Below are 17,680 nucleotides of genomic sequence, written 5' to 3'. Positions count from 1 at the left end.
TTTTCGCTTCGTCGTTAGTCATGATTATTACAGTGGCAATCCAAACAAGCAGTATGTTCGGTAACGTCGTCAGAACAAACAAAAGATGCAAATACATTGGAACAAACCACACAGGTACATATTTTCACGTCAGATTGTACAAAAAAGAATATCAGATTTAAAATCTCAATTATATATTAATATACATATATATGTATATATATATATATATATATATATATATATATATATAAAATAAAAATTCATTAGCATTGAAACACACAATAATAGTTAAGGATTTATAAAATAATATATTAAAAATCTAAAAAAAAAAAATTCACACATCAAAATGGACGGAAAATCAATAATAAAAAATATTTTTAAAATAATTATCAACTTACGTGTATAATATATAATAATAATAATAAGTTCATTGAAAATTAGGTCGACATTTTAATACTGCTGTAAAAAATCGTAGATAACTTTCTATCGCCGAACTTGCTAAGCAGATCCGATACAAATAATTAGATTCAATTGTAGAGAGATTATCTGAAAACCTAACCTAAAGACTACTTACAACTAATAAATACAAAATATTTTTACAAATAGACTCCTTTTTATTTGATTTTAATATCGCAAAATCAAATCAAAATCAAAATCCATTTAGACTCACTCGCATATGGATTTATCCTAAATGGCAGCTAGATTTGGTTTTGAAACAAAAGTATATTATAATTTGACAATATTGATAACTTTCTCGCCTCTTACTATCCTTCTTTTTTTGTTTCATGTTTTGCAATATTGACCGCATTAATTTGCAGCACTTAGAATAATACTTTTTAATATCAAGAATTAACACTTAACCTAAAAATATAAGTGAGAATTTTTTTATGCAGATCAGACCTATCAAATGAGAACAAAATTTCAGAAGACTTAATGATCGTAATGATGTTTTGGCACTTAAATAAAAAAATAAAAAAAGAATTTACATTCAAAACTGATCCAGCCATACAATATGGTAACTCTGACGACTGAAACGTTTCTATATCAACGAAATAACATATATATTACACCCCCATATATATTATGTATGTAGATTCACATAACGTTATTGCTCATTGTTTAATGATATGGAAAAGCTTTTTGAAAAATGCACCACTCCCAGTTTAAAAGCACCGAGAGTAATTTTTAATAATTAAAGCCACATGGGAGTGGAACGGGAGTGTAATACACTGTACGAGTCAAAAAAAAAAAATTAAAACTACGGCAAAACTATTATATTACATATTTACGTTACGTATTTTAAATATGATTCGAGAGATTCGTACCTTGTAATATCAAAAGTTCGATAAAACAATATATATCGATTTGCAATTTGTACTATGTCGAACTTATGCACACGTGAACGACCTCGTATAGAAAAATACATGCGAAATGGCGTCACTAAGTCAAATTTTGGAATGTTTACTGTGTTTCTTAGATGAAAAACTCCTGTCTTTTGAGCACCCGAGGGCCGGTGTGGGCTCTGAGAGCGGCCTCGTCCGAGTCGGGAGCTCCGGCCGCGCCCGCTTCCTCCTGCGTCAGATATTCGCCACGATGGCGAGCCACCATCCGGACCACGATCGCGGCTACGATCACGAGCGCGATGAATATAACAGCCAACACACCTAGAATCAACATCAAACGAAATGCTCAATAAAAAAATCATCATTACTAACCACTATATATGTAAAACTTTCCCTGGATACAGTTATGTATGTATTACAATTGAAGTGTATCTTCCAGGTGTAATATATATTGACTAGTTGGAACATATTCCACCTAACCTGCTACCGACTACCGTTATGGTTAAAGTGTATTTTCAGTTGTTAATAAAAAATCACAATCAATTGAAAAAAACATCTGACTATTGATTTCAATACTCATTTTGAGCACAGAAATATTAGATTTTGAATTGGACAGCAAAAACCAAAAAATTGCTCATTTTTTTAAACGCTCACATCTCATAAACAAAAGCAAACCAACAAAAATCATTGTCATATTCGAATTCAATGTGTCAAACTTAGTAAAGATTGATTAGTCTCCACTCTGGTAATTTTTTTGTTGCTCAGTGTTATCGATAAATTCCTTGGTAAAAGTTCAAGCTTTAAACCACTTTCTTTTCTTAATTATATATCGACATTTTGGATAAAGACATGCTTTTACAATGTTTATGACTAGAAGTTTGAAACTAAATCATAACCATACTAAGGCTGGCCGCGCACTAGGCAGCCAGGCTGCCGCAGCCAAAATATTGAGCAGCCAGTTTCGGCAGCCAGAGTCGACGACCAGTAGTCACCTTTCCGTCAAGCGTAGAAGAAATAATTCTTTACCTCTTGTTTCGTAAGAAACGCAAAGCAAAGAGAAGATTTTGGATTCATTCATTCAAACAAACAGCGTTTCCAGAATTGAATGGAGAAAGATGGATTGAGATAGCAAATGGTTTCAATAAAAATGCAAATTTTCCCAATTGCATTGGTGCCATCGATGGTAAACATATATGTAAGATTAATAAAACCAAGCTTTCCTCACACTTTGTATTTGTGATTTCCTACCATCTTCGTCTTTTCACATCTCGATCACTATATTCTTCTGAAGACATATCCCATATTGCCTTACGATTTAATCCGTTAGCAGATATCCGTTACAGATAATCCTTGAAAGGTCACACAGTCTCTGGGATTCTATTCGCTATCCGCGGCGTAAAACTTCTGGCTGCTACGTCAAGTGCGCGGAGACTGAAGGGAGCCACATACTAGCCACATACATTCTACCTTGCAGGCTCTGGCTGCGTGCAGCCAGCTGGCTGCCGTGCAATCGTACGCGATCTATTGGCTGCCGCAGCCAGGAATTCTTGGCTGCCTAGTGCGCGGGCTCCAATGAGCCACCGTATGTTAGATTGGCTGCTTAGTACGCGGCCAGTCTAACACACTTGTGAAGAGAGTCTCGGTGATTACAACAAAATGTCTATACCCTTCAGGTATAAACACAGATTACCTAATCTGCTTTAGGTCATCGACTTTCGAGAGTCTTAAATTAATATGATGTATTAGATGTATTATGAGCATTTATAAGAATTGTAAATAGGTTTTTGAGCTCTTTTTCCTATTACGCTGTACATATTAACATTATAATAATATAATACTATGATTACTAACAAAATTAAATTAAAATTGTAAAATAGAAAATGGTCAGTAGATCAGTAGCTATTAAAATATATATAAGATGTATTGTGAACATAATTTAGTAATAATAAAAAGCATTCAAAAATCAAAATCAAATCATTTAAATATTACTTTTTTGTATGAAGTTTGGAGGATTTAAAATTTCATTGAAAACACAACATGTGTTTACAGCCTATTTACATATATATAATGAGTTAATTACTACCTCCGAGGATGGCTTCGTCAGTTCTGTGATAATCTTTGGCGAGTTGGTCTTCATCCAACAACGGCGGTGGTCTCGTCTCTAAAATGAGCGGTGGATGTGTCACCGGTTCAACGCCACAGAAGTCCTCAGTCAACGGACCTAAAAAAATAAAGCACTCGTTTGATAAAATGTCCGATTCTGAACCGATTACACGTTTCGAAAGAGACTGTAACCTGGATAGCTCTTGACGCTCAAAGGTCCCGCTTCTTGGAAGAGTAATTTAAGCGGGTATATATCGTCGAATTCAACACGAGACACGCATCCTGCAAAGCCTTCTGCCATGGATTCATTCCTTCCTATGTACATGTACTGTATATTATTGAATTGAGCGTCAGCCGATTCCTTTATATCGAAGTTATATTCGTGAGCTTCATAATTGTCCACCTAAGTTAAATAAAACGAATTAATATGATACGATTACTTATAATTCGCAAACTGTACAAATCTTACCTGTAATACGAGCGTAGATCCTCCATTTTTCCTTGTTAATCTCACGTCATGATATTGTCCGAGGCCAAAGTGCTTATTGGGGAATATAATTTCTTGACGTTCAAATCCAAAATCGAAAACGACACGCAAGTATCCTAATAATTCATAAAAAAAAAAATTATTTCAGATTGTACTAATTACAATATGTACAATCATAATAAAAAATTGTCATATAATAATTACCAGAATTAGAAACCATAATAGTGAGATACTCTGCAGATATATTTGAGAACAATCCCAACAGGAAACCTTTAGGATTAGTCGTGGTGAAGCCGACACGTATCTTCTCGGCTATAGTCGACCTCCATGATCCCATAAAGTCATATTTGACCATCGAGTTTGGTTTCATATTCACTCCGATTTCTATTAAAAAACGAACATTTCAAAATGCACACTTAATAAAAAGCACCAAATAAACAACATGCAATATTTATTACCATCAGCGCAAATTGGTCCTTTGAAAGCGGTCCATCGGCAATCGCAAGTGTAACTATCGTAGCCTTCGTGGCACGTGCCGTTGTTGAGACAAGGATTCGAATGGCAACGACCAGCGCATCCCGGTCCGACTCCGTAAATACCTAAAATAATCCAAACATTAGCAAAATACGCTTTCACGTTGATGAAATGCGATATGAATTCAAGTCAATACCTCTTTCGGCATATCCTCTGAGATCTTGAGGTCGGCCGTTTAATAACAGAGCCCGAATGCAACCTACAAATCCATCTCGATAGTCCACCGAAGCTCCCAAGACGAATGGTGAATTCAACTGCAACGCTCGCACTGGACCTGGAGGTTCTCTCACTTCAGATTTGTCAGAGCCGTCAACTACAATACGTGCCTCTTTTCTAAAGAAAAATATATTTATTTTACATTTACATACATACTTATAAATACATAGAATACAAATAGAGACATCTATGGACAACTAACAAAATTTTGATACACAGCAAATTTGCGAGAAATACATTATGTAGGTAGCATTTATAAGATTCAACAAATTCGAGATGCTAATAACTCGAATTTTCCAGAAACAGAGGGGGAGGATACCGATTTATTGGATTCGGCATAACATTGAAGCTAGAAAAATCGAAAAATTAGGTGAAATAAAAACAGGAGACGGTCGATCTGTGTTTTTTTAATAACCAAAAGACCTTGCCAGGAGCGTATTTGGCCGGAACTTGAACTCACGACCTATCTACTGGTATGCTATGGCTCTACCAGTGCACTACATTGTGACTTATGAGCCCATCGTCAGGTGAGCATAATAATGAATCCAGATTGATCAGTATATTTACCTGTTACGTTCTACACTAACAGAATGCCACTCATCATCGGCCAATCTCTTAGAGGTCTGCGACGAAATTCCGAGTGGTCCACTTCCAGCCTGATATTGGAATTGGATTTGATTACCACCGATTATAGAAAGCTTTATATAATCTTGCGGTCCCTGTAATACAGATTTGTATGAGTATTCTCTTAAGAAGGCAATAGATAGGTTAGGTAATAATTTCACAAGTCGAATGTCAATATCCAAGATATCGACTAATCAAAGTAAACCCACAAATAAATACACACAACAGCGTAATTTGCATACCTTGGAATGGAAAAGAACAGCATTTTCAATCGTAGTCTTGAATTCAAAGTAGATATCTCCACTGTGACCCATATCGAACGTCGGCAAATTGATAGTAGCGTCGGTAACACGGAACGTCACCATATTATTGAACAAATCTAAAACGCACAAACAAACAAAATAAAGCAAGCATTCACAAAAATAACCACATCAAACAGAAACAAATAATCACCATCTCCTTCGCATATCAGAGGTCCGAGCGTGTAACGCCCTTCTTTCTCATCCAACGGAGTACCAGTATCGCCAAACCGCAACTGTTTCACTGGCAAATGCTCTTTCTCCGTCAAATCACCACCGTCCTCCTGCCAACCTGAATTTTAAGCGCACAATCAATACCATGCAATATTTACACGACCGACGACACCAGTATGAACACTATATACCTATTTGACCGGAATCACAGTTGCACCATTTGCTGGGATCAATGCAAGTCCCTAGCACGCCACATTCGCATTTACGTGAACCGGGCAAAGCACCGGCCCAATAGTCCATTCGTTGATTGTGCCTCGACATCCACCAGGCAAACGGTCTGAAATTTATCTCGTCACCTATAATTTAACATTCCGTTAATAAATACGTACATCATAAAAACAAACTATAAAATATTCCATATTCATACTGGGCGAATTCAACAGCCGAGATGCGTGACAGGAATATGATAATCTCTGACGGCAAGTATGCGAACGATTCAACAAAGCTTCCAACTGTGGCGCGGAGGCCGTATATGTGATGTCTTGTCGGAAAGCTCCGGCCTCTTGGAACCCATCTACGTTTGTCGTCATTTCGTTCGAATGACTCACAACAGTAAGTACTCGCCCATCAGCTAAAACATACAAAACCTTTTTCATATAACACTACCGATAGCATATTATTCATACAAATAATCGGTCGATGCATACCGAAAAATTCACAGGTGACTTGGAACGGATCCAAAGGTCCAGAGCCGTCCACATCGATTTGAATTTCAGCTCGTTGATCAGATTGCATCACGTTTTTATACGCTTGGCAAGATAGAGGATGAATGGCTGAACAATAAAAAATAAATATTATAAACAATACTAATAACAACAATATATGTATAAACAAAATTAAATTACTAACGAGTATGACAAACAGCTCCGGCGTATCCAGTATTAGAACAATCGCAGAAGAATTCCCTTGAATTTTGCTGGCAGACACCGTCATGTTTGCAAGGATTTGGATTACACCTGAAGATAATTATAAAACAAATAAATATGATACGTTGAATGAATCATAAATAAAATTTCAACAGAATCGTACCTATCGGTCATACGGCACGAGTCGAATACGACTGGGCCTTCGTATTCTTCTGCACGCCAATCCGAAGGTAGTTTGTAGTTGCCGTCGATGGAAATTAGTCTCATACAGCCGACGAAACCTCGAACGTTGCCTGATTTTTCGCCTGCGAAAAACGTTACCGTTAAATTGACGTGATCAACAAACATTCTATTAAGAAAATCATTGCCGATTTATTTACCAGTTCCGGCAATGTAATAAATGGATCCGGTGGAAATCTTAAGCAGTCTTGTGGTGCGCATCGGACGCTGATCGATTGACAGAACCAGTGAATTTGTAGATGCGCTTAAAACCAAAGAATGCCAACGACCATCGTTGAAAACTTCGTCGTAATTATCCAAGAGGATGGGTGGATTGTTTTCGGACACCAATTCGACTTTCACTTTACCATCTTCCATAAATACCTATGAAGAAGCACGTAAAAATATGAATACAAAAAAAAATCACCAATTCGGACCCACTTACATTTATTTATTTATAGTTTTGGACCAATGTGGCATTACAGGAAGAACCCTAATGCTCCACAATGGACAAATAAACAAAATACATATGTAGTAGGGATGAGCATAGCAACTTGGTACCCGCCAATTTGATCTAACGCGAGCGAGATCGCGTGTGAGGGAGAAAACCGATGTTAAATTCCAAAATTCCACTCATACATCACATCCAATTACGAAAATAATGATGAGCGCAGACTACCAGACAAATAGGTTAAAATAATCTATGATAATCTACACTCACTGATGTGGAAAATATCACATTCACATGACAACAACGATTTCATTGAGAAGTCGGAAAGTTCTTGGAATATGAGCCGTCCGATAAAGCACTGTGCGGGCAGGAGGTACAACCATCAAATGATGATGTCTACCACGCACGCAATTAATAGGGACATAAAGTCCCAACTGTTCCAGCAAGGACGGGCACGACGTATTACCACATAGTAGGTGGAGAACAAAACGAATTAATGAGAAGTTTCTCTGAAGTTCAGGGGAATTATCACCAAGAATGCCCAAAATGAAATAAATAGGGTGGAGATATGGCTAATACTCATACTCTTTCTTACACAGGAAACGAAGAAATACTTTCTGCACTTTCTCAATCCGTAGAGAGTAATTTGCTTCATGCGGATTCCACACTATAGCATTATACTCTAGCGTGCTTGTCACAAGCGAGAAGACAAATGGATGGAGAACAACCTTGCATATCTCAAGACAAATCTAAGTTGGCGAAAGGAAACGTCAGCGACTGTCTTGATGTAGTTGTGAAAGGTGAGTTGAGGATCAAAATTGATACCCAAATCAACCATAGATTCCACACACTAATGAATATGATAATAAAATTTGAAAGCTAAATATGTTTACATATTAAACTTTCAGGTGAAAATAGCATAAATACATATATATAAATACAAGTGAAAGTATCCAGTACATAATATATAAAAATTGAAAAAATTGCTCGTTTAGATGAGTCTAAAAAAATTTAAAGATAATGCACAATTCATACATTCTATATGGAAAACTTGAAACAAATTACAATATCAGATTTATGCAAAATGGGTATATATGCAAGTAAGTATTTTGCCACATTGTCTATCTACCATTATTTAGTGTAATCAAACTAACCTTTAAGTAGCCTTGCGAGGTGAAGTTATGCTGGATGAGAATTCCTTTAGGTTCGTACGATCTAAACGAAAGCGAAACGTTAAGAGTCGAAGAACCTTCGTAGCCTCGCAGACGAGCAAAGGAACCTTCTGTCAAGAATGTAACAGGCACAATCGGAGGCTCCTACAAATACAACACAAAACATTAAAACGAATAAAAACAGCATTAAATATCCTAAACATTCGATCAAACTTACGGGACAAGTATAGAGAGTGTTCACTTTCTCATATCGCAAGGCTTCGTTATTTTCGTACGCTTCCTTGATATCTCTAATCATGTTTGTCGTATTTAAATACAAATTTTCAATACAGCCGGTGAAGTTTTGAGTCACGACGATACCCTCCTGCTTGTTCGACACACCTCCGATGTACAGCTAGAATCGCAGCACAAAATTAGCAATAATTAAAAAACATTTTGCACACATTCTTCACGAGATAAAATATATACCGCTCTATTGAGATTGAGACGACTGAATTCGCCCTTGAGACGCGATCTCGTTATAACTCTATCCACCGAGAATACGACATCACGACGATTTCGTGAAATTAACACATCATGCCAAATATTATCGTCCAGCAAAGAACCGACTGACATTGGCGTCATGAGTCCAGAACCTTAAAAAAAAAGAAAACACATATTACAATCGAAAAATGTTAGCATTCAAATAAAGCATTCACACCATACAATTACCTAAATCCATATTTAGAAGCAGCCTATTGTCCTTTAACTGCAAAGCGATGAAATCTCCTTGAGATCCACGCGAATACAAAAGTACTCCAGAGGCCATGGACGTTTTAAATCTTAAACGTAATGATTCGCGAGATGCTGATATCGGTTCTCTGGTCAAGTCCCACTTCACCAAAGACGAGCCGTTCATGTACAGTGTATCGGCATCTAAATAAACGCTACGAATTAGTACACGTAGTATGATTTCAATGTCGAATCGGAATTGAGTCACTCACCGTAATCACAACCGTAAACTTCAAGGCGTAAAGATATGCGATCCCTCCAACGGGTCGGGTTAATTCGCAACCATTGTGCTATAATGGGCACTTCAAATTCATTCCGTTTTATATTATTTCCGTCTATGTTTCCTTTGAACATCTAACGAAAAAGATTTATGTATCAAATGTGTCATTGAAATATCAAAAAATCAGGTGGAATTGTTGATTTGATCTTATCCAATCAATAGAAATTTTTAAATCAGTGCTACTCATTCGGTAACGCAGTAATTCTGCAAAATCAAAATCGCATCTAGAGTTCTGCGATAATTTTAAAAAATTTTCTTAACCTCAAACTTTTTATTCAAACATAAAATTCAATAGGATTTACTAAGATTTTACGAAATATTTCAAGGTTTCTACCACACAGTAAAATTTTCTAATACTTTCCCCAATTTACTAAATCTGACAAGTTTTTTTTATATAGTACAATAATACCTATATAATGTTATATGAAATAATAAGTGTGAGAATAGGGTGTACCTCAAGGGACCGAAAGTGAAAAGCCCGAAAAAGCAAATATCGGAAGGCAAAGATCGAAAATCGAAAGATATTAAATAAAAAAAAACGGTGCATGGTAAACGGTACTATGTATATATAATATATATGAGTGGCATGCGGTGAATTTATCTCTCTTTTTGTCATACAGCCTTGTTTAATGTGCGCGCGCAGATTCGGGAGGAAAAGCCTGTTCCTCTTGTTCCTGTTGTATCCTGCTCGCGCAAATTAAGTGAGGATGTACGACGGGGGGGAGAGAGACTTTTACCGCACGCCACTGATATACAGTCCCTGACCAGAATATTACGCCACCCCTCTCGAGATGCGTTTGGGTAAATTTGTCACGGTCGTAAATAACTCATTATGGGAACTTTTGGCCTCATTTTTTTTGTGATCTTATCCTTAAATGCAACTCTATTCACTAGCAAAAAATATCGGTGGATTATCCCTCAAAAGGTCTTCAAAAACAAAAGAAAGATGTTTGAAATCGGTTTGCGTCTGAATTTTGTTCAATATTGACGTGCGTTTCCGTTAAAATCATTCATTATTTTGTGAAAAGCACTGTGTTTTTTTCTCTTTTACTGCAACTTTATCATATTTCTAAGGTAAGTTGGTATATAATATCTCGAAATTTTACTTTGTTTTAAGATTTAAATTGCGTGTAAAACTTTTATTGGATTTTTTTAGATGGGTAGAAAATCAGATCTTTCTAAAGAAAAAATTGCAAGCATTACATCATTATTAAATACAGGAAAGTTTTCTCAAAACAAAATCGCGACAATGGAGGGTGTTAGTAGGGCGTCTATTAGAAAAATAAAACAAAATCTGGAGACTGATTGCGACCCCACACTCAGTCGGCGAGCTAATAGTGGTACTAAAAAAAAATTGGCCCTCGTGTGGATCGAAAAATCGCCAGGCTTGTTTCCAAGAATCGATTTAATACAAAAAAAATATTCAACAACAATTAAAGGACGAAAACGTGAAATATCTACGTCAACAGTACGACTTCGTTTGGTCAAATATTAATCACATATTAATGATTTTGTAAATTTAGTCTAATTTCATAATTATTTTTTTTCATATTAAATTACCAGTTTCCAATCATCCAGAGAGAAGTGTTGATGCTGTCTGGCCCAATTTAAACGAGATTTTCGCATTATTTTGGTCAACATTGGCTTCTTTGCAGGTAGCCGTACTTCCAATCCAGCTTGGACCAAACGACGATATATATATTAACCGTTTTTCATATGTATGCATGGTAAACGAACATTTTCGACTTTTTAAAATTCGGTACGGTGACGGTCACCCGTGAGAATAATATAGTGTGAAAAAAGTAACTGTTAAAACGCTGCAAATTTACATATTTGACCATAGATGTCTCTATGGATGTTGATTGATATGAATTTACTTTGTATAATATTATCTATGTATCAAATGTACAATGTTTCTGGCCAGAGAAGCGCATTGGGGTTACCCATTAGGCTTTCCTGGTATAAATAAAAAAATAAAATATATTAACACACAGGTTTTTACAGAATTATTATAATACGCATCCATTTGTAATGGGTGACCGTGAAAAAGTCAAAAATATTCGTTTATCATGCATACATATGAAAAACGGTTTGTATATACATTATTGAGTGGCGTGCGGTAAAAGTCCATCTCCTCCCGTCGTACATCCTCACTTGATTTGCGCGAGCAGGATACAACAGGAACAAGAGGAACAGGCTTTTCCTCCCGTATCCTGCGCGCGCACATTAAACAAAGCTGTATGACAAAAAGAGAGATAATTTCACCACATGCCACTGATATATATTATATATACATAGTACCGTTTACCATGCACCCTTTTTTTTTTGATCTTTCGACTTAATATCTTTCGATTTTCGATCTTTGCCTTCCGACATTTGCTTTTTCGACCATTTCACTTTCGGTCCCGTGAGGTAGACCCATTTGTAATACGTAATCATGATGCAGACCACTAATAACGTTCAAAAACCCAAATTACACAGTACTGCGTACCATCTGAGTAGCACTATTTCAGATCGAACAAGTTTGTTTAAAAGAAACTTTTATTTCACATTGATTAATCGAATCAACAACCTTCAACCTGAATAATATAATATATAAAAAAAAAAAACATCCACACTTAAAATTATATATTTATATATGTATATACAAATGAATCCATCACCTTTACACATGATAGAAAAGAAAAACAGTATGAAAGTTGAACATGCAAAATAAAACATTTTTTTTAGTATCAGTGATTGCTCATAGTGAAGCATTGAATATTAAAGCAAAGGGTGAAGCTTTTGTTAAGCGATCGAATTCAAAGTTGACATTTTAACCTTCCATTGTGATCATTTTCACGTCGGCACTAATGAACCCGACAAAACATATACATTTGCATAACGAGTATGTATGTGAACGACAACGTCTCTATTTACAATATATTTACAAATACCTCTTCCTCGCCTGCTTGCGTCGAGTAAGTTCGCCAGCCCTCACCGTCGTCCGAGTATTGGAGCATAAACTCGGTGACATGATCTGGAGGCGAGCGGCGTCCTTGCGTGGCCATCGCTCTCAACTCGTAACGTTTACGCAAATCCACCACCAGCGCTTGATTTAAATTATTAGACTCGGGGCTCCACGCATTCGAGCCTGCGACCCCACCACACAAATTTAATAATCCACAGTTAATATCGGTATTAGTATCATTTTTTCTGCATGCATATATGTATGTATGTATGTACATATGTATAGCCGAAAGAAATTTCAATAATAATGGCATTTTTTTTTGTATCATTCAAATGAGATCGAACTTAAAATATTGTTACGTATACTAAAAAGAGCCGCCGAGTAGTTGCAATCGGCTTAGCCCGAGTAGCATCCCAGAGACTGTTATAATATTGGTTTCGAGGATTATCTGCAAACTAAGTGCAAGTAAGCTAAACAATGCGGCGATAGCGGTACTCGGTCGCATTCCAATGGAGTTCTCAGAAGTGACCCATACCGTGGATCTGAGTGTCGTGGGAATGCATATCCGAGTATGTGACCATAACAATAGGTAAACAAATCGGAAGTCGAAGATGTCCTGAGAGACCTATCCCTTATAAGGCGATATCAAGACATTCTGAACTGAGCACTGCCAGTGCGTGTATCTCCTTAATCATGAATAAATGCTGTGAGACGACTTTGGCCTTTTACTTGGATCCTCCACCCACCCCTTCGCAACAACATTAATAAAACTCATATTTAATCAACATTTACACATTGCACACGTTGTACAGACCGATGATATAAAAGACAACAAGAAACCATTCAGCCAATTGTACGCTAGCGACTCACTGGTGAGTCGCGTATTGATTCGCCTTGTACGCCAGCGTCTCACGGGCGAGTCGCGTCGATATCTCTTCCAAAATGTTAAAATGTTTAGCGTTAAAAATGGATTTACAAGCACCATCTATCAATGAACTTGGTTACAAAAATTAAACAAAACTATTGAATGAGTTTTTTAATAAAAATGCAACAATATCATCAGGTCTGCATATCAGGATGCACTCTCGTGCATCATGATATGCACTCAAGGTCACACTAAACCTATGGGAGGCCCAAATTATGCGAATCAAATAATTTTTGATGTTCAAATAATTTTTAAATCGCTAGTGTACGGGTAAAAATCAAATATTTCGCGAGTGGCATTTAACTGGTTAAATACAGTCTAGAAAATTTAAATAAAATATGCATATGTATGTCGAAACGGCGAAAGTAAAACGTATAACTGATTTTATGGTACGATTTATTGTCTTGGTTTACGAGAACGTTCTAAAATTTATTTAATGATAGCAAATTTGTAATTGAAATCAAGTCTGACCGGAACGCGTGAGTGACATTTTTAACATCACACAAAAAAAATGCCATTACTTATTTGCGAAACTTCTTTCATAATAATATAACAGTATATTTAATGTCACAATCGTTAATTGGAATCATAATTTCATATAAATAATAAAAATATATTGTTAAGAAGCAAAGCATAGCACTAAATTATAAAAGCATGCAAATGCATACAAAAGAAATAAAACCAAAAAAAAATTATATATACAATAGAGTAAAAAAAATATATAATCAATAAATAAAATATAAATAAATAGTCTTATGCTTTATATTTTTTAATGGCATTTAGTATATATGTATAATTTGATCAAAAACTTTCAGAAATGTAATTTACATATTACCCAGACACTAAATATGCACTAAAATGTTTGCTTAACCCTTTGCCCGCGTCACCAAATTTAGCGAACATGCCCTGTACGCGGCTGCTTTTTTGCGCATTTTGTTATCGCGTTTTCGACTATAAATATAGGTTGTAATATTTTTTTGAATTTTACAACCTATATTTTTTTTTTTTTTGACTACTGCCATCTATTAAATTTGGTAAAGTTTACATTTAGTAATATTTTCAACCAAGTTATAAAATTTTAACACAAAAGACGGCTCTTATACAGGTTGGAACTTCCGAGACATCTATGCGTGTCTCGCGCGCTGAGGGCATGTTCGCTAGGACATGTATAGTAGTCGTCCGCAGTGGAAAGGTTAACAAAGCATTCCTGAAACTCTACGCATAATAATATCAAACATTTAAAATATTCCATTCTTTTGCCATAATAACAATATCTACATATTATATAAACGTGGTTGCATTTCATACACATTTCAAATACAATACTAGAAATGCATCAATACATCTCCATTTCATATCGTTATTGGTTATTGAAGGTAAACTCCACCACCATTAGTTGCGAATGTTATCATGTGAAATAGCAGCAGTAATGAACGAAGACCTTCGAGAGAGCATTCCGGAAATAATTGAATGGAAGATGCGTTTTGTAAGCCGTATCATTATTGTTTTTACCTTCGAGTCGCCACCAGGCTCTTTGTAATCAGCGTAATCCAACCCATTGTAGCCGTAACTGACGCCGAACTCGGTGACGAATTCAGCAGAGTGCGGACGACCTTGAGTTGCTATGCGAGTGATGTTCATTACAGAACCCAAGTTAATTATCAGCTGCTGATCGAAATCGTTCTCTTGCGCCGTCCATGCGTTGCCTCCTTTTGTGATGTTAAGTTTTTTATAATATCAATAGTTCTAAGCTTATGTTTAAATAATCATTTATATCTTCAAGGTGTATGGTAAATATTATATATATATATAAAATATATGTACAATATATATATAAGTAAATTACTTAAAAATAAAATACTGCAAATCTTAATTATATGTTTCAATTTATTATGATACAAATAAACAAATGTATACATTCGAAATATATATATATAAGAATTCCACACCCTTAAATTTTTATCAACAAATTAAATCACACTATTATGAACTAAAATGTTTTATCATCTTTCATGAAAAAATTCGACGTAAACTCTTCATCGGCTTCTCCGAATGGTACAGCACCATCGATAAGCTGCTCAAAATCAAACATAGTGTACGAAGTCGGAGAATGATATTCTTCACCTCTCAGATCTACAGCGACCGCTACAGAATGATTATCGTCTAATGAACTCTCTTCGAATATCCAACCTTTTAAATTTACACCATTTACGTTGACGTCGGTATCAGTTATGAACTCTCCCACTTTCAACCGAGGAGTGATTACGTTGAAACTAATCGACTGCAAATCTACAGTGATTCCGACACCGATGTTTTTAACATAGCTTTCTTTCAAACACCAATGCCTATAGAACGACGACAGTTGATCTTTGACGGTGTTAAATTTCTTAATGCTACTCCACTCGTGTGCTGAAAATTGGCGATTCATCAACCTGAAGAATTCAGGCACATTTTTGTTCACGGGCGGGACAATATTCATAACGTCAATGCCCACTTTCGCTTCTCCGACGTGTCCAGCTAATACGACATAGTCGCCTTGGTGAGAAATATTAAAGTCGAACTTGTGTGTACATTTCTCGGAATTATAAACGGGTTTTCCTTTTTGATCGCGTTGAAAAATTATGTCCGAATAGGGGATAGACATGGACACGTTGACGAATTTCCTCATCATCAGTCGACCGATTAGAGACGATTTAAAATCTTGCTTGAAGACGAATCTAGATATCCTCTCCTTTTCTTCGGACTGTATGCAAGCACTAGATAACATTATTTCAGCATCGGTGGGGGTCCACGAAGGTACGTGAAAGGCCCACCTATAAGTGTTTTTACCGGCCATCGTTTTAACGTGTAACATTACCGAGGTATCACTACTAAAAATATTCTATTCAAAGTCCAAACACTAGAAACAATACTCAGTGAAACTTCAACAGCTATGACCACCTGCAGACAAATGCACGGTATTAATTTGTTACAATTAAGAAACATGTTTCATCAGCACAAAGCAAACTGTACTGAATTTTTTACATTCAAGGTATTACCATGATTTATTCAACACCTTAAACGTTCACAAAAATCGATTTTAAATCATTCTAAACCTAATAAATACCGTCAATATATTCAAAATAGTAAAAAGCATGCTGAAAAAATATCACACTAGTATTTTTAAATTCAAAACAAAAAATGTAACACAGACATAAAAATATAAAATTGATACATACAATTACGTACACATATTAAACTCTTCATATTAAATAACATTGTTAAAATTATTATATGAGAAGAGTTCTGTATATTTACATAAATATAAATCAAAGCAAAATAAGAAGCATCTATGCAAATAAACACATCGCCAAATTATTTTACTGTTATTACGACAAATAAAACAATCAAAATAATTCATTGATTAAAAAAATTCTTCACAGATTCCAATCAGAAAGTAATGAGATTTTAAATCTAACTACTTTTTAAAAGTTATCATATAATTTATACACATATTGAAACTTACCATCAAGTCTGGTATTATTTGGTCCTCTGTCTTGCATCGATGAGGTAGCTTTTAAAATAGCCCTATCTAAAAGCGGCGTATTGCATTCATAGTCGGCATAATATTTGTTGTAATAATCTGAAATTCATATATATGTATATAAACATTATTTACATAAAATCAATCGAGACAAAAATATTGATCAAATAAACACCAAAACAAAAAATCTATGCCTATATTGATTAAACAAAATGTGCGGTGACACATTTGGAATTGATTTAATAAAAATTGACATGCAATAAGTCGCACAATCGATAGAATATTCGACGAATAGTGCATTCGATGACACATCCGCTAATAAATAATTAATGAATGAGTGTCGAAATTGAGTCATATTTCCGCGGGAATCGGTATGGAAAAATGCGCGAAAATGATTTGTTGGAATTCAGTATTCAGTATGGAATATTGTTGATGAAGGGGGCGCGGTCGGTGAGTCACGACGAGAAGAGTGGAGCCGGGCGGGGCTGCGAGGTTAGCTGCGAGGGGGAGGGGCAGAGGGGGGGGAGAGGACTCACCGGAGGCCACCAGGGCTGGAGAGAAGCAGCAGAGAGCCACCAGGGCCTTCAACGGAGACCACATCGCTCAGACGCAGAGGGCGGCGGCCGCAACTGCAATCCCAACCGTCCGACGTCCGACGCTTATGGCCCAAACACCCGCAATCACGCCACTGACTACCTCAT

The 17,680-nt window shown here is 36.0% G+C and overlaps 2 protein-coding genes across 3 annotated transcripts; both read right to left on the bottom strand.

The window, feature by feature from the left end:
• Positions 1-265: 265 nt before the first annotated feature.
• Positions 266-17,661, bottom strand: Nrx-IV (neurexin-4). 2 transcript variants are annotated; one of them, XM_077430359.1, is made up of 24 exons: positions 17,516-17,661; positions 16,962-17,078; positions 14,969-15,165; positions 9,514-9,655; positions 9,242-9,445; positions 8,999-9,165; positions 8,748-8,924; positions 8,513-8,674; positions 7,069-7,291; positions 6,852-6,993; positions 6,672-6,778; positions 6,470-6,595; positions 6,190-6,393; positions 5,954-6,118; positions 5,743-5,880; positions 5,532-5,668; positions 5,233-5,384; positions 4,586-4,782; positions 4,374-4,514; positions 4,120-4,299; positions 3,898-4,031; positions 3,621-3,831; positions 3,409-3,546; positions 266-1,646 (listed from the first exon to the last, which is right to left on the bottom strand). In XM_077430359.1, exons 1-24 carry the CDS (start codon positions 17,577-17,579, stop codon positions 1,456-1,458), a joined length of 3,816 nt encoding a protein of 1,271 aa, XP_077286485.1. In that variant the 5' UTR covers positions 17,580-17,661; the 3' UTR covers positions 266-1,455. The 2 variants fall into 2 exon arrangements, with proteins under 2 accessions (XP_077286485.1, XP_077286493.1); XM_077430367.1 differs by having other exon boundaries at positions 6,852-6,981; positions 17,516-17,650.
• On the bottom strand, positions 15,406-16,357 carry LOC143911501 (L-aminoadipate-semialdehyde dehydrogenase-phosphopantetheinyl transferase). Its single transcript, XM_077430393.1, has one exon. The coding sequence runs from the start codon at positions 16,308-16,310 to the stop codon at positions 15,447-15,449; it is 864 nt and encodes a 287-aa protein (XP_077286519.1). The 5' UTR covers positions 16,311-16,357; the 3' UTR covers positions 15,406-15,446.
• Positions 17,662-17,680: the final 19 nt, after the last annotated feature.

Source organism: Arctopsyche grandis, chromosome 1 (genome assembly GCF_051622035.1).
Source record: "Arctopsyche grandis isolate Sample6627 chromosome 1, ASM5162203v2, whole genome shotgun sequence".
In the NCBI taxonomy this organism is placed as follows: domain Eukaryota; kingdom Metazoa; phylum Arthropoda; class Insecta; order Trichoptera; family Hydropsychidae; genus Arctopsyche; species Arctopsyche grandis.
The sequence above is the reverse complement of the archived record's forward strand: the minus strand, read 5'-3'. Positions and strand labels throughout refer to the sequence as shown.

What these genes read in the sequence shown, in the direction of transcription:
- Nrx-IV (XM_077430359.1), bottom strand. Translation starts at nt 17,579, where the DNA reads ATGTGGTCTCCGTTGAAGGCCCTGGTGGCTCTCTGCTGCTTCTCTCCA. An exon ending in ACACTCTCTATACTTGTCCC is followed by an intron (nt 8,675 to 8,747) that starts GTAAGTTTGATC and finishes TTGTATTTGTAG; the next exon opens with GAGCCTCCGATTGTGCCTGT. An exon ending in GATCTACGCTCGTATTACAG is followed by an intron (nt 3,832 to 3,897) that starts GTAAGATTTGTA and finishes TATTTAACTTAG; the next exon opens with GTGGACAATTATGAAGCTCA.
- LOC143911501 (XM_077430393.1), bottom strand. Translation starts at nt 16,310, where the DNA reads ATGTTACACGTTAAAACGATGGCCGGTAAAAACACTTATAGGTGGGCC.